At 41.6% G+C, this 24563-nt stretch overlaps 2 protein-coding genes across 3 annotated transcripts; one reads left to right on the plus strand and one right to left on the minus strand.

Moving 5' to 3' along the window:
* Window positions 1–1287: 1287 nt before the first annotated feature.
* Window positions 1288–24010, plus strand: ccdc82 (coiled-coil domain containing 82). Of its 2 annotated transcripts, none has more exons than XM_034120232.1 (2): window positions 1288–2269; window positions 21758–24010. In XM_034120232.1, the coding sequence occupies exons 1-2, from the start codon at window positions 1662–1664 to the stop codon at window positions 21825–21827; spliced, it is 678 nt and encodes a 225-aa protein (XP_033976123.1). In that variant the 5' UTR covers window positions 1288–1661; the 3' UTR covers window positions 21828–24010. The 2 variants fall into 2 exon arrangements, with proteins under 2 accessions (XP_033976123.1, XP_033976122.1); XM_034120231.1 differs by having other exon boundaries at window positions 1337–2201.
* On the minus strand, window positions 14899–18757 carry LOC117474449 (piggyBac transposable element-derived protein 4-like). Its single transcript, XM_034120230.1, has 2 exons — window positions 17715–18757; window positions 14899–16869 (listed from the first exon to the last, which is right to left on the minus strand). The coding sequence occupies exons 1-2, from the start codon at window positions 17840–17842 to the stop codon at window positions 15702–15704; spliced, it is 1296 nt and encodes a 431-aa protein (XP_033976121.1). The 5' UTR covers window positions 17843–18757; the 3' UTR covers window positions 14899–15701.
* Window positions 24011–24563: the final 553 nt, after the last annotated feature.

Raw genomic sequence — 24563 nt, forward strand, 5'->3', positions numbered from 1 at the left:
AATGTGTCGTAAAACTGTGAAGTAACACATTTGTTTGTGTGAAACGCTCAATGAACTACATCTCTGGTCAACAACACACGTCACCAAGATGGCCGTCACTACTGTCTTGTCAACAAAACGATTGACTACCCTCACTAACACCACAATGAAACACGTCCTGAAGAATGTCATGCAAAGCTGCCTGCCTGCCTTCCTTTGATTCTCTCTGAACTGCCTGGTCGTTTTAATGTTTAATGTCAACCATTTGTGCAGATAGCATGAAGTAGAGATGATCGCCGATGCTAACGTTAGCGTTAGCATTTCTCCCCCGGGCTTAAATGGTGTATTATAGAATGATCACACCGGTGACAGTACTATTCAAAGGGTTCACGAAATATGACTACTACTCTTACTGTTTAACATTTTGGGTTACTTAATGTTACTTCATGTTAAGGCTAATAAAAATTACAAGGCTGTAATGCTAACTAACGTGCTAGCTACTAGCTAGGTAGCTAACTTGATCAAGCCACTCCTGGTCCTTTCATCAGACGGGAAGCAAAAGAACGAGCAAGACCCATTGCTGGTATAATAACAACCTGGTACTAAGCACACAGGCATCTTGTTAAAGTTATCTTATCTTAGCCAGCGCCATATAGATAGATTATATCTATATTGCGCTGATCTTAGGTATCTGAATGGTGGAGGAAAACAATTGTGACATCACTTACGCGACTCTGGGATTTGTAGTCTTTCTAGTTACGTATTTTTCATAGTCTTATATTTCAACAGTTTTACGACAAACTGTGACTTTTTTGACATGGAAATTATTTTTTAAGATTGACAAACATCATATGTGTAATTCATGGCACAATTCAAACGGGATCGAAAGATAAGTTTTCTCTCCCCATTGACTTCAATGCATAATTTTTCCGAAATAAGGTCCCATTACCCGGAAGTAGGTGGGCGTGACTTCGCCACTCTATTATACATCCATGCTCTCGGCTCAGTAGAATGAATGGAGACAGAAAATAAATCTAGATTCGGCTTTTAGTGCATTTTACAACTTTAAGGACCTAATGATTATAATAAGGGCTATACAATAGTTCATACTGGGTAGTTTATTTAGTTTTAAAAAAAGTATCCGCTCATTTACAGACGTCTCTTTCCCAATGTTAGTCAATGGGGAAAAGTCTTTCTGGGCCCAGTGACGTCACGGACTGATACGGAAATTGTAGTACCCCCGTTTGGACACAACGAATATTTTCATCAGAGTCCGGCGCACTTCCTGGGGGCTTGCTCTATTCTGCTAAAACCAACGAAGAAGAAAGGGTAGTGTCCGCTCCACGCCGCAGGGGGCGGGCTAACCGTCTGTGCTGTAATTCCTCACAGCGAAGAAGACGCATGAGCAAAAACAATAACACACAACTAGCTGCTCTCGGAAAAACAACTACGAAATACCCCGTATTTAGCTCAAAATTCACATTAGAACACATATAAGCAGAAGGTGTCCGTGAGTGTTGTAAACATAACTCTTCATGGAGGTGAGCTCCGCGCCATGTTGTGTTCTTCACAGCAATAGCATGCCTTCGTGGTTGTGACGTGATACCTAGCTGTCCCGCTAGCTGCTCACTTCCCGCTCTGTGTTTCTGTTTAATGTCACTGCTCCCTGCTAACGCGCAGACATGGAGAGTTTGTACAAGCGCAAAATGTTCGCTTCCATGCGGAAAACCAAAGTGGACGCATCGAAGAAAAAGCAGATCGGCCTGCCTGCTTCGATCCTGGACGACAGTGACGAAGGCTCCTTCACATCCTCCTCCTCCGGATCCCAGTCCGACTTCCTGAGCTCCCCGGAGGAAGATAGCGAGCAGGAGGACCGGGGCCGAAGCGGCTCCGGGGCGACTTCCAGCGATGACAGCCGCTCCGTGACCCGCAGAAAGCGCTCCTTTCTGGGAGGGGACAACAGCTCCTCTTCTTCCAGCCCCGGAGAGGAGGACACAACTAATGATGAAGAGGGGGACACGAGCCAGCCGAAGAGGATGTCGCAGCCCAGGAAGCGGATCCGGCTGAAGCGACAGGAAGAGTCCGACTCGGACTGTGTGGAGGAGAAGCAGAGAGAGGAGGCGGAGAAGCTGAAGAGGAGGCAGAGACACAACAAGCTGCTGGCGCTGTCCCGGAGGATGAAGGCCCGGGTCCCGAGCCGGAGGAGGATCCGTCTCTCGCAGGTAGGCTACCTCCTGGACCCCCTTCACACCCAGGGTCTGACTGCAGTTCTGAGTAAAACCCGGTTCAGGTAAAATGTGCGCATAATAATGGTTGTCTATCCTGGGTCAGTTTTAACGTGCAGTGAGTGGGACTTGATACAGCTATCACAGGTTAACTAGGAAGAACTGTTCAGACCATGCTTTACTGGAGTAAAACTATTGATACATTACTGTCGAAATACTTATTTACTAATAGTCCTTCATTCAAAGTCTTACTGAAGTTTAAGTACAAAAGTATTATCAGCAAAATGTACTTAAAGGTCACCTATCATGCAATGTCTTTTATACATAAATGTGTCCCCGGTGTGTCAGGAGACTCACAAAGTGTCAGGAAATACAACCCTCTCTCTTTTCCTCCTTACCCAAATCTCTAAAAACGGGGTGCAACGGAGCTGATCCAGATTTGCTGCGGTCATGACGACATTACTAAAAATGTGGGCTGGCTTTACACCCACGGGACTATCAGAAACGTCGCTGTATCAGAAACAATGAGCGACGTGTTTTGGAAGTAATATGAGGCATGCTACAATGGGTGATCTGTTTGGTATTTTGAGCAAAACACTTCAGAGACATGTTTTGTATAGATGTGGCCCTATAATATATTGTTCAAATATAGCATAATAGGTGAGCTTCAAAGTATAGAAAGTAAAAGTCATCATTGGGCAGAAAAAATTGCCTTATATGTGAAGTATTTCATTGACTTTTTGTAAGATATTTAAAGTGGACCTATCATGCTATATTTAAATGATATATTGTAGGGCCATACCTATATAAGGTATATTTATACGTTTCTTTTTTCAAAATACCAAACAGATCATGCATTTTAGCCATGCCTCATTTCGCTCTATTTGCTGTTCTCCAGGCCTGTTTTTGCAAGGGCTGATTCTGTGACTTAGCTTGAGCTGCAGCTGACCACGCCCTCCTGCAGAAGAGGGGGGCATGACACGGCCCCGGCACGAGCGTCATGTTACCATGCTTGTTTTGAAAACTAGACGAGAAGAAACATGTCCTCCCAGAGAAATGCATGCGTTCAAGCGTATTTTGATGAGTATGATCCAGAATCGGACACTGAAGGAGACGAGGTTTCGGTGGAAGTGCAAATATCTCTGTTGCAGCAGGACCTTTCTGAATGGTTAGTTGACACACTTTTGTCCCTATTTATTTTACGTTAACTCTGTTTGTTGTTACGATGCTTGCTACTTATTCCGTTCATATTTTGGCTAATTAGCAAGAATGAAATGTGTAGTTTGTAACGCAAAAACAGCGGTAGGCTACATATATCATACAATAAACATTTATTCATTTATTGACTTCTTTATACAGGTGTACATGTGGAAATTGCGCCACAATGCCTTCGGAACCTGAGAATGTGTGCTGCATTGAGATACCACAGGTACCATTTTTGATAGCTTCACTAAGTATTCTGTTTAGAGAATACATTTTTCACATGTCATTCAATATATGTTTATCTCACTAGGTGTCAAGACGGATGCAGGAACTTGAGGACTCGGTGCGTTGTATGGTGGACCATCCTGGTTTGGAGCCTGTGTGCCTAAATGTGTTCTCCCTGCAGAATGCATTGAATATATACAGAGCTGAATATGGGAGACTACAGATGAGGCAAATACAGCAGTGAGTGGTTTGTTTCTTTTGACTGAATTTGTAAAACATATGCTAATATTGTTCATGAAAATAAATACTGGTGTATATGGTTTTATGCAATCTTTCATTTCATTCTGTCATTGTACATGGCGTTACTATTATATTACATATACTACACAGCAATGGCATAACACACCCATTTGTTGATGACAAAAAAAGTCCACACACACAACCTTATGCTTTTGAAATCAGCATATACTTTACCCATCCAACATGAATAATCATGACACATTTGATATAAACTGTCGGAACTTTATTGTTAAAAGCAAAGGTTCTTTGAACCCATACAAATAAAGTAAATGTACTTGTATTTTACATAAATGACATAGGCTTTTCACTAAATATTCTTTGAAATTATTTCAGGCGTCACAGGTATCTAGCCTACAGAACTTTTGTGAGCTGGTGTTGGGGCTTCATTGGACGCAGGATCAGAGTGGTGATTCCGGCCTGCGTTGTCCTCAGGATTCGCAGGGAGTTTCCTGATCCGCAAAATGTCTTTGTTGGGTTCAGACAGCAGCCAAATTGAACCGTGTATAACCTGCGATGACCTCCTCCCTGTCAGGTCGCTCATATTGGGAACACAGGTCCACTGGGATGGGTATCTTCAAAAGCTCCTGTGTGAATGGTGCAGGGTCCACAAAGACTTGGTCGAAGATGAGGTCCATCAAGTTGGCAACGTAGCCTGTGCAATATTAAAAAAAAGCAAAACAAATATTTGGTTTAGATTTGTGTATGCATGTGAAAAAACTGAGAGTGTACTCTTTTACTTCTGCCATTGTTGTTGTAACGCTGCAGTTTCTTTTGAAAGAGATTTGAAATGTGAAATATCCAATGTAAGGTGTACATTTTGTTGTGTAAATAGTTGTATAATAAATATTTTAAACACTTACGGAATGTGTACGTACGGTGCTTCGGTGGGTCAGTCTGACATGCAGAATCTATCATCACAGGTAATCTACTGGTAGCATGTGAGGTGCTGGCCTGTAAAGAAGAAAACATAGTTAGAACAAAATCATCTCAACTTAGTATTCAGGATGAGAAAATACTATTTGGATAATTATAGTCTGAAATCCCAAAAGATGGGGGCTAAAACTGTCTATTTAGCAAAGCTCTTTGCTTAGCCTTTTCCAATCTGAGTTAGTTTGGAACCGTAACGTGCATGCTGTGTTTCTGACAGGATACAGATGATGTGTTGGAGAGGGGCTGAGCTCAGTAGACTGACTGTAATGAGTGCTAGCCACTAATTAGCCTGTTGCTGGAGGTAAGGCCCCGTCAACAACAACAACAACAAACCAACGGTGCTTTAGCTCGGTTTTACTCGTGGTGTGTCTCCCCCCTCCCCCATAGATCCTAACAGTCGTGCACACACACACCCATTTAAATTAATGTGCGCTAACAAGTAAACGCATAAAAGCTTTTACATACGGCGTGTCTCATTAGCGTAGCGTAGCTTACAGATCGATGATATCTGATCATTCTTACAGACTACAATCACAAAAGCTTGTACATATAACGCTGCAAAAAATGGCACTTAGCTACAGAAGATTACATTTGTTATTATAACTTACTTTATATGATTTTAGAGGATACAAAATACTAATAAATACGAGAATAAATACTTGTGTTATCTTCTATGGCGTGGCTTTACAGCCTTCACACAGATCGCCATTGCGGCAGTATGTCTGAGCATGTTATCAAATGCCTGATAATTAAAATAAAAGCAAAGACAGCGGAGCGTACAAAATAAAATAAAATGTTACAAAAACATATAAACATCTAACCGATTACTGTTTGGGTTTGAGGCGACATTGATACGGTGAAGCTACATGCTACATGCTACAAGCTAGAATAGCTTTATCAGGAAAAACACCGCTAAATAAAAACGTACAGCTTCCAAATTGGATGTGGCCTCACTGGCCTGGTCCCGGATGGTGGGTATTGATCCCGGTTTTAGCCTTAGTTTGGAGGCAAATCCTTCTTTGACTTGAGTGAAGTTCATAAACATGTCCGGGGCAAAATGTTGTCAACACACAAGCAGAAATCTGCTGTATTCTTCTGGCACATGTCCCTGGAAAATAAACTCTAGCCACAGATTCCTGTCTTTTTCCAGAGATGGCAGTGCATGCAGTACCTTGCCCTTGTCCAGATTATTGCAGCCAACAACAGCACAACGTTTAACTCCCTTGGACGACGTCGTTGTTAGAGTACGCAAAAACATAGATGTGACTGGGGGAGCTTTAGCCTGCCGACAGCCTATATGCGAATGAGAGGTTGGGCAATGGCCGTGGCCCAACCCCACATTCCCCAGATAGGTGGAGAGTTGGCCCAATAGCCGTAGCGCCACCGTCCTGACGTCAGCAAAGTGTTCAAATCTGGATCAGTTTTTATCAGATCTGTTGCAGCCCCGTTTTTAGAGATTTGGGTATGGAGGAAAATAGAGAGGGTTGTGTTTTCTGACACTTGGTGAGTTCCCTGGAACACCGGGGACACATATTCATGTGTAAAAGATGCACAAAAGTGCATTTTGCATGATAGGTCCCCTTTAAATTATTATTCAGGGATGCAAACTCATCAGGTATGAAAAAGGTGACAAGGATCCGAGCCCCCCGACCCCACGGAATATCGGCTTTAAAATGAGGAATAACAGAGGATTTTAGCAGTCAGAACAACTAAAGCAGTTAATAACAGAAACGCCAAAGAGTCACATCTATAGTAGAAATATATAAAAGCATTTATTTTAATTGTGTAGCAGTCAGTTTATAATTTTGGCAGCACTGTTGAGCATTTTGAAAATGCCTCTGTGCAAGGCTTAGTCTTTCTATCTTTATAGCCAGTGGTGTAAAGTAACTAAGTTCATAAACTCAAGTACTATACTTGGGTACAATTTTGAGATACTTGTACTTTATTTAAGTATTTCAATGTTTTGCTACTTTGTTCTTCTTCTCCACTACAGTTCAGAGGTAAATGGTGTACTTTTACTCCACTACATGTATTTAATACCTTTAGTTACTTTACAGATCTGGATGAATGATGTGAAATCTAATCAAGTGTTAAATCAGACTTGAGTTCCACCTGGAGTAAATTCACAAGCTACCCTGCAGTATACAAAGTCATTCAAACTAGCTGCCCCTTTACCAGCTTTGAGAACACTTTAATGATCAATCATTATAAAACATATCATATATATTATTCTGAAATGACCAATCTGCACAATGACTACTTTTACTGTCGCTACTTTAACTATATTTTGATGAGAATACTTTTCTACTTTTACTTGAGGAACATTTTGAATGCAGGACTTTTACTGTAACAGAGTATTCCTACACTCTGGTACTTCTACTTTTACTCAAGTACAAGACCCGAGTACTTCTACTTTTACTCAAGTACAAGATCTGAGTACTTCTACTTTTACTGTCGCTACTTTAACTATATTTTGATGATAATACTTTTGTACTTTTATTTGAGGAACATTTTGATTGCAGGATTGTTCCTACACTCTGGTACTTCTACTTTTACTCAAACCTGAGTACTTCTACTTTTACTCAAGTACAAGATTTGAGTACTTCTACTTTTACTTAAGTACAAGATCTGAGTACTTCTACTTTTACTTAAGTACAAGATCTGAGTACTTCTACTTTTACTCAAGTACAATATCTGAGTACTTCTACTTTTAATCAAGTACAAGATCTGAGTGCTTCTACTTTTACTCAAGTACAAGATCTGAGTACTTCTACTTTTACTCAAGTACAAGATCTATACTTATACCACCTCCGTTTATAGCCTATGAAAAAAACTATTAGAAAACAAAGGCTAAAGCTAACGTTAGCAGATAGTGACAATGTATGCTAGTTAGCTAGCTCGACAACGATAATATTGCGACAGAAACACTTTTCAGTGCACATCATGCTCTGCCGCTCCGACAGGGTGCACTGCTCTGAACACCTGAACGGCCCGTTCTAACAGCTGTTCACCAGCGGTCCAGTCTGTGCCACAGTGACTCCGGACCGCACAGTTAATATTAACGAACGCACCCGTAGATAATGTAGCTAATGAAGCTAGACCATCATCGTGGAGCAGCAGAGCCTTATTATACATCCATGAGCAGAGCCGACAGGCAGGAAGACTCGAGCACACAGATCGCGCTGCATTATAATATATACACCATGCGTGTCATGATGGCACATAACAGCTCGCGGCCGCCGATTACTCCGGGTCCCAGACCCCCCCATACCCCAAAAATATTTTTATTGCAGATCTACATGAATCACACAAACGACCTATTTTGGATTCAAAACGGCGAATTTCGCCGAAAGGTGACAAGTTTGCATCCCTGACAATTATTTTCTTTTCTTAAAGAGTTAGTCTGCTAGTTTGAAAACATAATAGTGTCATCCTGAGCCTACTTTAAGGATATAGGCAGGGGTGCGCTAAAACAGCTGAGGTACTTGTGCTGTGGTCACGAAGCTCCACTACCCCCCCCCCCCCCCCCCCCCCCGTTGACAACTTTGAGGGGAGCCAGAAGTTGGAGTACCACACACTGACTCCAGGTGAATCTGAGTACCTCACTGAGAAAGTTGTGTGCACCCCTGGATATAGGTACTTTCTAGGGTTTTTTTTTTTTTTTTTTTTTTATGTGTCTAACAAGCTTTTTGCTGAGGCGCCTGCCAAGATACCGTTTTATTATAAGTGTTGGGGGAAGTGGGTGGGGGAAAGTGAAATGTCCATAGAGAGGTTATTCCATAGGAAGGGTGTAGGAAAAGGTCCTTTGGCCTCCTGAATTCTCCTACCTAAACTTCCCCAGTGAGGTGGCTAATACACCGTGTGCACAATTATTAGGCAGGTTGTATTTTTGAGGATGAATTAATTATTGAACAAATAGGGCTCCCGGTCAATCCAAAATGTGAATAAACCTCTAACCTGAATATATAAGAGAGTGAAATTGAAGTTTTTGTTTTCTTAGGAGAACATTTGTGTGTGCACAATTATTGGGCAACTATTAGTGTGCAAAATTATTATGCAACTAAAGGAAAAACAAAAATGTTTCCATCTCACCTGTTAAAGGGAGAATAATAAACTAACAACTCAAAATGTACAAATAAATATTTCTAACATTAAACAAAAAAGACATTAATATAGCCACCCTTCTCTTCAGTCACGAGCCTTCCATTGATGGAGTGTCAGTTTCTGGATCTGTTGACGATTAACCACAGCCTCCCAGACTCTGTTCAGAAAGGAGTTTCCTTCACCGTAAATCTCCCGTTTTTAGAAGGGCCCACATGTTCTCAATTAGGTTTAGGTCAGGTGAGGATAAGATAAGAAGAAGAAGTACTTTATTGATCCCAGTTTGGGAAATGTTTGCGTTGCAGTAGCATAAAAAGACATGGCATTGTACAATAAAAATTGAAAGAAATAAACATTCCAAAATGTAAACATCTCACTAGAAATAAAATAGCATTTAAAAAAAGGAAATATACATGTTGAATTACAAATGTACAGTAACAAAATATAAAGCAGGATATTATATATACATTAGGTATTAAATATTAGATTGAATATAAATGTAAAATGAACAGTGTGATTTTAAGTCCAGTTGTCCAAGAGAATCTATGGAGCAGAGAGTTCTCTGCCAGCCAGAGGTGAGTTATTGTATAATGTTTTCCTGTACCTGTCTGTGTGACAGCGGACCTGCAGCAGTCTGTAGAGAAGGGGCTCCTGTCTGTCCAGCTGCAGGTGGAGAGGATGGGTGGTGTTATCTGTCTGTCCAGCTGCAGGTGGAGAGGATGGGTGGTGTTATCTGTCTGTCCAGCTGCAGGTGGAGAGGATGGGTGGGGTTATCTGTCTGTCCAGCTGCAGGTGGAGAGGATGGGTGGGGTTATCTGTCTGTCCAGCTGCAGGTGGAGAGGATGGGTGGGGTTATCTGTCTGTCCAGCTGCAGGTGGAGAGGATGGGTGGGGTTATCTGTCTGTCCAGCAGCAGGTGGAGAGGATGGGTGGGGTCCTCCTCTCCACCACAGCTTCAGACCCCATTTACACGCAAACACATACGAAACAAACCGATTACTATATCAAAAAAGTCTTCCGTTCACACGAGACTGCTCGGGAGCGCTGGAGACGCTGTAGTACATATGACGGGCCTGTAAGTGGCACTGTACTTCCGCACGAGCCCACTCGAAAGCGCTGGAGATACTGTAGTACATATGCCGGGCCTGTAAGTGGCGCTGTACTCCCGCCACAAAATACACCAAAAGCAGCGAAGAAGACCCCCGAGCATGGTTGCCATGGTTGCCCTTCTGTTTATGCCCCGCAGTGGATTTAGCAACATGTAGTTCATGTAATTCTCCATGTCCACTTGTTGCTGATGGTTGTGGTAGAGGAGCTGTAGATTTTGTACTAACATCTACTGTCAGTAGCTACTGTCAGTAGCTACTGCTACTGCTACTGACCATGCTACAGCAGTGAGCAGCAGAGGTGGGGAGAGGTGGGTCTATGGCTTCATCGTTATCAGGAAATGATCGTATAGGGCAGGGGTCGGCAACAGGCGGACCGCGGTCCGGATCCGGACCCAGACACCGACCTATACGGACCCGGACCTATAATAAATACATTAATAGGGGATTTCAATTTTGACGGGACGATTCTATTTTAACCGCTGCCGACAGGGGGCGAAAGAGACGAGTGAGCGATACAGGGAGAGAAACACAGAAGAAGAGACGAGTGAGCGATACAGGGAGAGAAACACAGAAGAAGAGATGAGAGAGCGGCAGAGAGAAGCGGAGAGGAAAGTGAGTAAAGAGAATAATTAGCGATACAGGCAGAGAAGACGGAGAGGAGAGTGAACAGGCGTGTTAGCGGCAGACAGGGAGAGACAAATAATGACACATGGCGCTCTCCAAGAAGAGGAAACTGGACAGTGAGAACAGAGCTTTTAACCCTGAGTGGACGGAGTCATTCATGTTCATCCTGCCCACTGGGAGCACAGAACCAGTGTGTCTCATTTGTTCATTGACCGTGGCGCTCAAGCAGAATACAAAAATCAAGTAACTGTATTCAGCTCGCGTTATATTTGAAAAACGAATAATCTGATTACAGTTACTTTCGTAAACCTGAAGTGAATACATTTTGGAATACTTATGGGAATTATTGGTGGAAATTGGTTTCCTCATAAAATGTAATAGTCATTACCAGCAGAACTGTGTGCACACTGCACAGCACTGCAGCGTGTCTGTGAGCGAGAGAGAGATGCAGCGTGTCTGTGAGGCCCCGCCCCCGCACGCAGATCAGAGAGAGAGATCTCTTTTCAAATATATTGAAAGTTAGAAACGGAGATGGTTCGATAAAATGTGCAAGATAACGTTTATGTAGCATTTCTTTATTGTCGAAATGATGACATTTCATAACGGGATCAAATCAAAGTGAATGGCCTGCTGCTGCTGAATGCATGGGGCAAGTGACTGGAAACAGTTTTAAAAGTTATTACGTCGTTTCAGATAATAAATAATAATGATAATTCATTCTATTTAGGGGCGCCTTTCAAAGCACCCAAGGACACCTGACAATTCATAACATATTCTAAGGAAAGGTTTAAGAGAGTACAAATAATGCAGTCCGGGTGATGTTTTTTTATGTGGGGTGCAGATGAGAGGGAGCTGTCCAGAATGACACCAAGATGTTGTGTTTGAGTTGTGCTCTTGATAAGCCATGAAAACAGTAAAATAAGTGTCTCCTGTTCACCAAAACATACCCATCTGTTATGGAAAAATAAAGTATTCTAAAAGTAATCTGAATACGTTACTTTTTTAAGACACGTAACTCTAACTGTATTCGGATTACTTTCAGAGCCATGTATTCAGTATTCAGTAACCGATTACATTTACAAAGTAACCCTCCCAACCCTGATTAAAAGTGCCAAAACGCCACTATGAGACAAAACACAAAAGTGTTTGACCAAACATTCCCTCTCAAGTCAGAACTGAGGTCACAAAAAATAAGCAGTCTCAGAGCCCAATATGATCAGTCCACCAGGATCAAAATTAAAACTAAATATCGTTCCAGGGCAGGCTAACCGAGGCTAACCAAAGAGCACCTGCATGTGTGTATGAGAATGGCCCTGACACCATTTCAGCCCAGATTTAAACTCCTGGCAGGACAAGCTCAAGCTCAATTCTCGCACTGAATTAAAAAGAAGTGAGTGAGGGACTGCAATATAAGAGGGAAAGAAAGAGAAACTTTAAAACTGTTCAATTGTTATGATGTGTAAAGACTGATATTGTTCTATAATCGTCTGAAACTGTTAAGTCATGATGTGAAACGGTTAACAAAGCTATTTTATTTATAAATGCAGCCCGAGAGGAACATTACACATATCCACAGTATTTACTGTATATCTGTATAGTTCAATGTTCATTGACAATAAATATTGTTGTTTTTGAATTGTACTTTCTTTATTTGATTGGCAGTCAGTTGTTGATTACATGCAGACGTTGATAAAGCTACAGCTACTTCAATATATATCACACTAATTCATAAAGCAAGTTAGACATTTTGATGTTCCGGACCTTTGCATGGGGACATTTTCTCTAACTGGACCTCGTTGAATTTTAGTTGAATACCCCTGGTATAGGGCGTACTCATGGAGCCGTTTGGCCCCCCAGAGCGTTCCGTTTGCAGATCTATCCACCTTGGGACCCGTTATCGTTTGCGGGGTCCGTTTCCGCGTTTCCGTTACAGCCTCGTGTGAACGAACGGGCTATACGAAAGAGAAAAGTAGCAGATACAACCGTTTGCGTTCTCGTGCACCTCAAAGGGGTCCAGTTTGATGCCGATGACAGAGCCAGCTTTCCTGATCAGTTTATTGAGTCTGCTGGTGTCACCGGCTCTGATGCAAAGGTGTTAAGTTTGTTAGCTCTCTCCAGGGTGCCCACCCTCAGTCTGTCTCTCCCCTTGAACCCAGTGATGGCCTTCATCCCAGTCCAAACATCCTTGCTGTTGTTCTACTGGAGCTTGGCCTCCAGCTTCTTCCTGTAGGAATCCCTGCTCCGCCTCAGCTTGTCCATCAGCTCGTGCTGGATACTCCTCAGCAGTGATTTGTCCCCAGACTTGAAAGCTTCCTTCTTGTTTAAAAGTGTTTTCAGGTCACTTGTAATCCAGGGTTTATTGTTCGGGAAACAGTTGACAGTTTTTGCCGGCAATGTTGTTTGCTCACAGAAGTTGATGTATACTGTGATGCAGAGTGTCATGTTGTTGATGTCCTCTCCATGTGACACACAAAGCACGTCCCAGTCTGTGGTCTCGAAGCAGTCCTGTAGAGCCGCATTGGCCTCCGGAGTCCACTTCCTGATAGTTCTTGTGGATACAGGCGGGACATATTTTGGTGCCAGAAAGACGAGGTTGTGATCTGGGGCCTCATTTATAAAGCCTTAGGAGCGTGGGAAGGTTGCTTACGTAGGACAAAGCAAATAAATACGCACAGACATTTTCCGATTCATAAAACACTGTGTACCGGCGTAGGACTTGCGTGCGGCAAATCCTACGCCGGTTTCCCTTTTATAATTCACAATCAACTCGAAATGCGGCGCAGCTTTTGCGGGCTTCACGTAACGCCCATATTTGCCTATAAATAGTCAAAGAAACGCCCATTCATTCATTCATTTTGACTGACTGCATGAAGAAGATCGCAGGAAATGACGACAGAACAGCTAAAAAAAGACATCTCACACCGTGTCAGATTTTGGTTATTTTGGGGAGGTCGAGATAAATCGAGTTTGGTGGATGCAGTTTGAACCAGAGTAGCAGCATGGAGGTCGGATCGTCACCAAAATAATGACAAAAAAAATACACAGAGCCTAACCTTCCTCAGGCAGTGTGTTTGTACCGGGGACAGGAGACACCGCCTTGATGAGAAACTGTAAGAAATGATCGGGGAATCCCTCCGGAGTGGAGTCATGACGACTAGATCAGAATTATTTTTTTGTATTTGGTGGTTTGTGTTCCAGCTTTCGATCAGCAACTATATATCCATAATCCACCAGTTAAAGGAAATACAACTAATGTGTTGTGTTATATTAGCTGTACAATTTACCACATATGGTGTTCTTAGTTTCCATACCTCCTGTGTTTTACGAGCGACTTATCAAGTCTTGGCAAACGGCATAAAACATGATTAAACGTGATAGTATATAAAAACATGCTCGTATCTTCAACCTAGAGAAAAGCAAAACGGCGTCAGTTTAAAGTAATTCTATCCTTCTGTTTACCGCATCATTTATGAGAATACATTTCTTAACCTGTTAAGCCCCGAGCCTGTTTTTCAGGTTTCAGGCTCGAAAATGACATGCCCAAAACAAATGACTATAACTTAACTTCTAAAAGGGTTATATGAATAATTTCTTTTATCAAAGGTTACATCTGTGAGTTGGATGTAGAAGTGTCAGAATCAATATAGATTTTTCTCAGTCAGAGTAAATTCAGATGGAACATTGTAAAAAAAGGTAAATTCTTACCTCCGCCTAAAGAAAACCCATTACTTATAGTGAAAACCACCCTTGGATGATGGGTTAGTAGACTAAAAGCTTTAGGAATCCAAAGTATAACATATAATAAGTACCCTGTATCAAGATTGAGGCAAAACAAGTGAAATTTGACCTTTTTAGAGAGGATTAGTAAAAAAAAGTCCAGGCGGACTAACCTTTGGGCACATTTGGGCACGTTTGGATACCATCAGTGCCATTTGACCTTTTTCAGGTACCATACCGTAAAAATCATTTTATTATCACTATAGGTATTCATTCCATCCATTCCGTGTTTTTCTATAAAAAACAAATTTCAATAATTTTAAAATAATATATATATATTTTTTTTTAAATTACATTTCTTTTTTTAATGTAAATGGTGTGTGTGTGTGTCTGTGTATGGACTTTTCCACAGTCCTTACATGTTTATCACCCGACTAACACTTCTAGGAAGGTTTACTTGCACAATAAAAATTAGGAAACATAGGATAAATTTGTCTCCAACAGGAGCAGATTTATTTACACAACACACTATAAAATAAAACTACACTAAAACCTAAATAAAACCACAAGCATTTTTTTTGTAAACACTCGCAAAAAAAAAAAAAAGCAAAAATGTACACAAAAAGAAAAAGTGTTCAGTCAGAGGTGTGCCACGCCTTGAAGCAGTTCTTCTTTGAAGTGAGGCACAGAGGGATCAGGCACTTAGTGCAGTATATAGGTGTCTTTACCGTTTTGTTGCCAGCCTCAGAGCACCTCCTGCAGTACCTCCTGAGCGCGGTGGCATCTTCCCCATAATACGCGGGCATGCATACCTGTGATGATGGGGGGAGTGGTGGTGGTGCTGCAGGGACATCACCCCTCAACTCTGCACAAAGCTGCTCCCTGAAGGACTTCTGGGTGTGTGGGTTCATCACGTCAACCCTCATCTTGTGCAGCTCCTTGTAGAGAATGAAGCTGTTGACCACGGCAATGTCCAGAAAATGGTAAAAAAATGTCTTGTACCATTTCATGGTTTTGCGGAGAACGCTGTAGTACCCAATCAAAGCATCGGACACATCCACGCCGCCCATGCTTCTGTTGTAGTCCACCACAGCGTCAGGAACGGTAACAATCTTGGTCTGCCACACACCAGCCCGTTTCACATTCCTCCTGACAGTCTGTCCACTGAAGGCTGCATGCACTGTGGAGCACATGGTCACTTCACGGCTGTCCATCCACTTTATGAACAGGAGCTTGCTTCTCCTTATCCAACGCATATCTCCCCTTTCAGCCTTTTTCGGAAGGTCGTTCTACTCAGTCTGTGGAAAACCAACTCGATTTTTTCGAATGGTCCCACAACAGCCAATGTTTTTTGCGAACAAATCCCCAAAGAGGGCAGGGCTTGTGTAAAAGTTGTCCACAAAGAGTGTGTAGCCCCCACCGAGCAGAGGGAAAGGCAGAAGGTCGACCACGGAGGAGTAGCTGAGTCCCTGGCCTGAGAGGAACTCACTCTTCCCTGTGTACACAAAGAAGTTCCATGTGTATGCCGTGGAGGAATCCGCCAGCACAAACAGCTTGTAACCCCACTTTGTTGGCTTATTCTTCATGTATTGCTTCAAGCTTATGCGGGCTTTGGAGGCGACCATCCTTTCATCTATTGATATGTTTTGATGGGGCTGGAAATGTGCTTTGCAGGCAGCAGTGATTTCAGTGTACAGGGGCTTTATCTTGAAAAGTCTATCGTACTCTGCGGTGTTTCTTTTGCGATCATTTTCTTCGTCTTCTTTCGGGTCGCTCATGTGCAATGACCACAGGATGGCGTGGAAGCGTTGCCGGGACATCGTATCACCTGGGAATTTGAAATGATATGGAAATGATGTCCTCCAGTAGTCCGCTTGGTTGGGAACGATAACTAGGCCTGTGAAAATGACAATGGACAGGAAAATATAAAAATCCTTGAAAGTCAGCACTTTCCAAGGGTACTTCTTTCCAGCCTGCAATTGATACAGGGCCTTTGTGTTTGTGTTGGCAATGATTGTATGAACCACGGCATGGCTAAAAAATTGTTTGAAAAGCTGAAGGGGAGACCATTGTGCAGTGGTGTCCAACACTGGCCCTGGGACCCTGGCAGGCATGAACCTCAGTGGCTCTGGTGTTTCGTCATTGTCCTCTTTGTTGTGCCACCCGAGTTCTTCCTCTGTCGTTCTGGAAGAGGAAGACCTACCTCGACCTCGGCCACGCTTTCTGGGATTTACAGCTTTTTTCGATGCTTTTCTTTTGCTGGGCAGCTCAAATGATGGTTCCGAATCAGAAGATGCAGAGGGAGGCTGAGTTAGTACAGGTGCAGACATCCGGCGACGTAGCTTGGATGTTGATGGCTCTGGGGCAACTGTATGCTGATCTGATGCACGTCGTAGCTCGGATGAGGCAGATGTTGATGGCTGTGATCCAGAAGCCATATCATACTCGTCATACTCACTGTGAAAAATGTGGGAAAAACAAATCGATTACTTCACTGGCTTATTCTTTCAAAAATGTAACTCAAATCAGAAATAATTCCTCCATTTAGCGTGTGTGAAATAACAGTATATATATATATATATATGATATACAATACAGCTTTATTTATATACTGCCGTGTTATAGTGACGAAATACAATTAATCTATTGATAAGTGTTCACCAACACGTGTTCCCATTGTTTACAACAAAACGGCATCGATTTCGCGTACAGTAGGCCTATAGACTGCGTTGATATACAATACAGCTTTATTTATATACTGCCGTGTTATAGTGACGAAATACAATTAATCTATTGATACGTGTTCACCAACACTGTGGGAAAAACAAATCGATTACTTCACTGGCTTATTCTTTCAAAAATGTAACTCAAATCAGAAATAATTCCTCCATTTAGCGTGTGTGAAATAACAGTATATATATATATATATGATATACAATACAGCTTTATTTATATACTGCCGTGTTATAGTGACGAAATACAATTAATCTATTGATAAGTGTTCACCAACACGTGTTCCCATTGTTTACAACAAAACGGCATCGATTTCGCGTACAGTAGGCCTATAGACTGCGTTGATATACAATACAGCTTTATTTATATACTGTTTTAATTAATAATTTATTTATTTATAATTAATCTATTGATGCGTGTTCACCAACACGCATCTTCCCATTGTTTTTCGACTCTCAGAACGATTACGCGAGAACAAAGCGGCGTCCATTTTTTCTTTTGCGAGTGTGGAATTACTATAGATTACACCAAATACATAACTAATAGACACAAACAGAGAGAGTACATACCTTTCCCGAAGTTCATAATCCGGGTCTGATTGTGGCAAATCAAGTAAATCCTCATCTTCTGACGGAGAGTCAGCGAACACCATTTCCACGGCATCTTCAAGCTTGTACAGCCTCTTTCTGGGTGCCATTATTTGCTCAAATAAGTCCTAAAAGCAAATAAATCCTTGTCCTTGTCCTTATATATAATAATAATATTATGTTATGCTGTCGTCTCGGTTTTCTCTGTTGTCTCTGTGTTCTCTGTTCGCTGTGTTCGTCGCTTCGTTCGTTTGCTCCTCCGGTGCTGCTGCTGCTGTGTCGTCTGCGTAATGTGGCTGGAGCTGGCATAATTTATGTTACGCAGGATCGTAACTCTGGAACCCATTGGTCGATTTGGGTGATTGACACCTTTTTTGAAACTTTAGAGCCAATAGGATCGAGCTGCAGTTAGTAAAACCGGCTAAACAACTACGTGGAGGAGGGGGAGCTGTGCGTATACCTCGTGGGAGACAGCATCAGTGCCGGACTGCAAAACTTTATACCTACTCTGCTGCCATGAATGTAATGATAGATTATCAGGACCAATTCTAAAAGGACTAAGAGACTTTGGATTAACCTTGAGCAGCGTTTTTATTCCCTTGAACACGACTTTTGATCACAAAACAGCAACGGTAAGACAAAATTATTGTTACGGTTTTGAAAACTGTTGTTCTTTTCTTGCTCTGTTCTGGCTGCTAGCTCAGTGAGTTTGTGTCCTCCAGTGATGATACTTATATCAAAATAATCAGTGGAGTATCAGCTTTCAGATTATGTGTAGTTTGTGCAGATAATATGAAGGTATAAAGATCGTTTTTGCTAGTTAGCACCGGAAGTAGCATTTGCCCGTTTTGGCTAAGGGCTAATGCTAACGCTTCTTGTGAGACTTGTGTTTTGTTTCGGTAAAAATGGCTTGTATCGTCAGGTAGCTGAGTTTTTTCCCGTTTATTGAGTATAAGACATTCATAGGTTTTTAAATATTAAGAAGCCCCCAGACGCTGTCTCCTGCCGTGACGCGTTTTTCCGCCCGGTACCGGGGGGGCGGAGCGTAACAGGTTAACAAGAGAACATAATCGAGGGGTGATCAATAACATTTCCGTATTTATTCATTTCTCCAAGTTATGTTTTTGTGTGCACTGAGGAGTCAAACAGGCGTTTGTTAAATCATTTTAAGATCGGCTTTAATCAATTTTTGAAAATTAATTCTTCATATATGATACATGAGGCATTTTATTTATGGTATTATTTCCACATATTTCTCTCCATTCTTCCTTCTGCCAACGGTGTCGCAGTTTCTCGTCTCTCCCGTTTTTGTGCTTAGTGCGTACGCATGGGTCAGAGTTTGCGTGGAGGACCGCACATTTTCCCGTAAAGTTTGTTTTTTATAAATCGCAAACATTGCGTAGAAACTGGCGTACGCCATCTTTTGAGCGTACGCACCGTTTATAAATGAGGCTGTGGCACAGTATGCATCCTTATTATTAGCATATAAAAGAGTGTTAAGAGTGTTATGTTGTTGTCTCTAGTGGGGCATTTAACATACTGAGTGAATGTAGGTAGAGATTTGTCAAGTTTTGCATGATTAAAATCCCCTGTGATGGTAACAAAGGCTGTAATGTTGGCCATGTCTCTGAACACCTGGTACTTCTGGGCCCTCCATGTAGGTCACAGTTCTGGAATATGACAGCACTAGAGGATAATGGCTTCCTGGTAGCTTCACGTATGATTCTTAATTTGCGTCTTTATGTCTCAACGTTTCTTTCCACCCTGTTGACTTTTAGCAACAAAACGTTTGGTTCTATGATCACGCCCCAGTAGCTTAGTAATTTCAAGAGTGCTGCATCCCTCTGAAATACCTTTTTAAATGTTTGACTTTTCAGAGTCAGTTAAATCTCTTTTTTGGCCCATTTTGCCTGAGGAAAAGGAGCTGCATAATAATTCTGCACACCTTCATGTAGGGTGTTGATCTCGTTAGGCCACACCCTCACTCATTACACAAATACACATCACCTGATATGCTTAAATCCAATACGCATTCAAGTTTATACAGCTTGGAGTTGGAAAATATGCATACAAATTATGATATGGTCAAAATACTCGCCTAATAAATGTGCACACAATGTAGTATGCCACGATGGTTATCCCTCTGGAGTGGTATGCTGCTCACGCTCCACCAGCGTATTGCCTACCGTATCCTGACTGAGTCATTCACTGTCTGACTGTTGTTTCCGCTGTTCATAACGGCCAATATCACGAAATAGCAAATGGGTGATCACTTTTAAATTGGAAATAAATAGGGATGTACCGATACATTGGTGCAGCGTTTCTCAAAGTGTGGGGCATGTGATAGGTGGGTCGCGAATGGACGTGATGAACGGGAGATTATTATTATTATTTTTTTTTTTAATACATTTTTGGACCTCAGGCCGGAATCGAACCTGGGTCCTCGCGGGCGGTAGTGGACTATTACAGCCGGAGACTCGCAGCGGCGGTGGACTTTCACTGCGCCGGACCCGCCGGAGCCTCGCAACGGCGGGTGTTTGAGGCGGAACAGGTGGGGCTTGAAAAGGCGGGGCTTGAAAAGGCCCACCTGTTCAAAGAAAAAGTTTGATAACCACTGCATTGGTGGGACATCGGCATCGGCTGATGTTAGTCCTATTTACCACCGGCACATCGGTAAATAAGGTGACATTCGCCGATGGCAGTCGCCGATGGCAGTCGCTCATGTTTATGTTTTGCTCGGTGACCGGGAGAAATTGCACTAGCGTCGTTGTTATTAAATCTGACGGACAAAATCTGAAGTCCGGCATCATTTTGAAGGATTAGAACTGTGACTGTGGGTCTGCCGTATCTTAAAAGTAATCTCCTCTGTAAGGAGCTGCTGCTGCAGGGGGGATACATGTTGCAGGACTTCCGCCCCGTGGAGCGGGTGTCTGCAGGATCGGTAAATGAAATCCAACATTCAATGTTCTTGGGAGGCCGTTGTTTATATTTGTGACTTTGTCATACTGCTGCTACTCCCGGTAACTTCCAGACACTTTCTACGCTCGCAACATTTATGTGTATGTCAGCGTTTAAGCCATTTGTTTTATATTGGCTCTTCTAATTCTGGAACAACCTCCTACTCTCACCATCAACTGTTGTTGCTCAGGTTAATTGTTGAAGTAAGCAGCTGTTGTCGTCGGCCAACTAGTTGTTGGTGCCTGAGCTGAACCAGTTCCCGGGGCCGAGCTACATTGGAAACATGAGAAACTGATTCGCAATTGGACAATGGTTCAGAACCAGCCCTGGAACCGCTTTGGTGGAGGTCTATGTGAGAGGCAGTTGGAGTTTTGTCACTTGAGGGGCACTCTGGGGCCAGATCGTTAGTCTGTTTAATATCATAAACGCGTCTATATGAGACAGCAACAAAACAACCTACTTTATCAAATAAAAAATTACGTATGAAAGGTAAAACATATTATTATGGGATTGACAGCAGGTTTATAATATTTATTTTGAAAGATTTTAAAGCTCCTCCACTCTAGCTGTGCTGTTATGATGTTATAAAGGTGTATCTTTTAATAATCCACTCTAGCTAACGGTCTGAAAAATTCCCAAAACATAAACTGCCATTTTGTGAAAACCATGCCACCTATATTTAATCTGAAAAAGTCTGGAGAAACGTTTAACTTATTTTTTAGGTCAATGTGAGCCGTAGGTTGTGTGGTTTTGACCTCTGCTCACCGCAATGTTACATTCATTCCTAATGACAAAGAATCGGATTTTTGTGAAAACAACTAAAGGCGAATTGGTACACACATAGAACCCCCAATCCCGATCATTCCGCACATTATGAATTTTGTTCATTTGTGTGAACTCTTCACAACATGTAGCTTTGCCAGTCACACAGAATAAGAATTTATTCTAATTATAGCGGGATATCACCCTTGGTAAATAAAGCAACCTTCTGACCACCTCAACTCTCAGTTTAATCTTCATTGCTGAGGTTTCTTTGACAGGTTGATGACATGTGTTTGAATTTTCAGAGTGCAGGCGATGGGGAAGAGTCCAAAGAAGGTGAAGATGAAGCTGGAGGTGATGAAGAAGGAGGTGTAAGAGATAACAGCAACAATAAACAGGCTGCAGGAGGCAGAGAGGAGGAGAAAACCACAGAAGAAGAGAAAGAAGAAGAAGAAGAAGAAGAAGAAGAGGAGAAGGACAAGGGGAAGGGGAAGAAGTAGATTCACTCCATGAGGAAAAACAGAATAGGGGTTTGAATGTGAAAAACAAAATACCTAAACCATATGAAAATTACTCATTACTGTCGGTTTGTATATGTTTTTTTCACTGTCTTATCTTGTTGCTATAGAAACAGACATTGGTGGCATGTAACAAAAAGATGTGCAGTTGATTTAGAGAGCTTCAATGGGACATTGTCGCTCCTGGTTCAGTATCACATGATGATGATCAGTATCATCTGGTCCTCCGTGTTGGTCATTTGTCATGTCAAATCCTTTTATTTATATATCCCAAAACAAGTTGTTGATCCCAGATAGACGTCAGACACCTATGTTCCATTCCATAGTTACCACAATACACCAGCAGTTGTACAGCTGCTGATAACGTAAACTCTATAAGGTGTTGGAGCTAGCCATAGCTATGTATTATCCCCATATGGATAGGGTATAGTCTAGTTGCCAGCTCATCCAGTCCTATAGTGAACATTGAGTAATCCAAAGTTTTATGTTAGAAATGTATTGTAGGGTCCCCAGCACATAGAAACTGTCGGATGCTAACCTGCATATTTTGGGCAATTTGCACAATTAGCATAAGTTGCGTTAATTACCAATAATTAGCAATATAGCCTATGTGAATTGGTTTTGGGGGTTATTGAGGATGCTGAATCAATTTCTGAAGATCAAAAATGGCAGTAGTTTTAACCAGAAAATCCCAGTATTTGTACTCTCGATGGGCTGATTTTGATTCATTTTGGGTCTATTTGGAAGATCTAGGGGACTCTTTTCATCTTGTGCTCCCTATAGCCATTTTTTATACTGAAAAGGTCAGAACTGGATCTGCATCCTCAATATCCCCCAGAACCACTCCAACATTGATCAATTGGGCAAGCAATTTTTTTCCATATAGACTATAATGCAATGAAATGCTAATTATGCAAAATCATGAGAACAACAAAAAGGTGACACATTTTTGTTCACACTCATTTCTCAAAGATTGAGCTCTCTCGCCCAAAGGAGTGACACGCTGTTGGTAACAGGCAGCAGATCAGCAGCACACCAGTAAGCAACACTGTCACAGCATTAAGGACTGCAGAAGCTCCAGAGGCTCTACGGTCTACAGACGCTGACTCTCATTTGGACGTGAATCTCACCTGGCTGAGATAAACACTGAGGATACTGAACTTATAAACTTTCATTATTGTTAAAAGTTAAAGGCAAAAACTGGGAGAGAAGTCAACTACGAGTCCCAGGGAAAATTGCTGTCAGAGACATTGAATAAGAAGGCTTGAAGTTGTTGTTGAGTTCCTGACCGCCATGACACAGCGCTCATATGATTTAATGGATTTCACAGGTCTGGAAGAAGAATGGCAGCTGAGGCTTCTGGATACTGTAGTATTCAGAGATATTCAATATGTCCAGTCAAGAGTACTCGCATTCGTCTTTGTTGCACCTCCTCCTCTTTCATTACTTTATAGTTCAAATGAATGCAAACTGTTTTTTTTCCAAATATAGAACTTGTGATGTCAGTTCAGGCTCCTTGCCTATGTCAGCAGTTGATGTAGACTACATGATTTCAGACACACAATTAAACTGTACAGTGTATTGTACAGAAGCCTTTTAAGTGTTACACTTTAAAGGCAATGTTTGCTTTTGTTGGTAGTTGTGTCCACCTCCTCCAGGAGTTATCTTCTATCTTCTGATAGAAGATTCTGTAATGGTTGGATTTGCTGATTTCTTTCTCTTCTATTTTGTTGTAAACTAAATATTATTGGGTTTTAAACTGTTGGTTTGAAGGAGGAAGACATTATAAGAAGTCGCATTGGGAATGTGTCCTTTACATTTTTAGTATTTCCTGATATTTAAAAAAAGAAAGACAATTAATTGATATAATAATTTACCAACAAATTAATAATGAGAATAATCTTTTGTTGCAGGCCTGGGTGAACACCCAAACTGTCTAAAAACACTGAGTGTTTGGGCTCTGATAAACCTTGACAGTGAGCACAGATGTTTGTTTTTGTTTCAGAACCGCATATAATAAAGACAACTTACTGGCTTATTCTGGGGTTTCCACTGCATGTCACACTCTAGAGTTAAAGTTTCATTTACCAACGGCTGAAAGATGATCAAAGAGTTCAGACTGACCCCAAAACCTTTTACAATGAATTTGATATTTTCCATTAAAATGTTATCATAGTTGACTAAAAAATTGGACAGAACTATACAAAATAATCAAACAACTACAAGTGTTTGGTGTAGACATCCTCAGATATTCTGGAAATGTCTCAAATGCAGAGAATGCATTGCCGTTTCCCTTTTTTCTTTTCCAGAAAAAAAATATTTTTATAATAACAATACAAAAAGTACAGTGTTTACTGTGTTAAGAATGTATGTGGGTGGCCCCTTTAAAACTCTTATTTGTTAAATGTCTATTTCTTATAGTCTGAACATTCAAACCTTCTCTTTATCATGATTGTTCATGCTAAGTAGCTAAAAGAGCAAGACACTTTAAGATAATGTAATAGCAACTTTTTCAGTTTAAGGATTACGTTTACGGTCCCTCTAATTATCAATAAAAAAAAATCAATTTCAACCATTAAATAAATCAATTAGC

This window comes from Trematomus bernacchii, unplaced genomic scaffold (genome assembly GCF_902827165.1).
Source record: "Trematomus bernacchii unplaced genomic scaffold, fTreBer1.1, whole genome shotgun sequence".
NCBI classification, from domain to species: domain Eukaryota; kingdom Metazoa; phylum Chordata; class Actinopteri; order Perciformes; family Nototheniidae; genus Trematomus; species Trematomus bernacchii.

Excerpts from the sequence above, each read along its gene's own strand:
- ccdc82 (XM_034120231.1), top strand. The coding sequence starts at position 1,662 with ATGGAGAGTTTGTACAAGCGCAAAATGTTCGCTTCCATGCGGAAAACC. Across the intron at positions 2,202-21,757 it reads GGAGGATCCGTCTCTCGCAG|AGTGCAGGCGATGGGGAAGA; the intron begins GTAGGCTACCTC and ends TTGAATTTTCAG.
- LOC117474449 (XM_034120230.1), bottom strand. The coding sequence starts at position 17,842 with ATGGCACCCAGAAAGAGGCTGTACAAGCTTGAAGATGCCGTGGAAATG. Across the intron at positions 16,870-17,714 it reads GATTATGAACTTCGGGAAAG|TGAGTATGACGAGTATGATA; the intron begins GTATGTACTCTC and ends CATTTTTCACAG.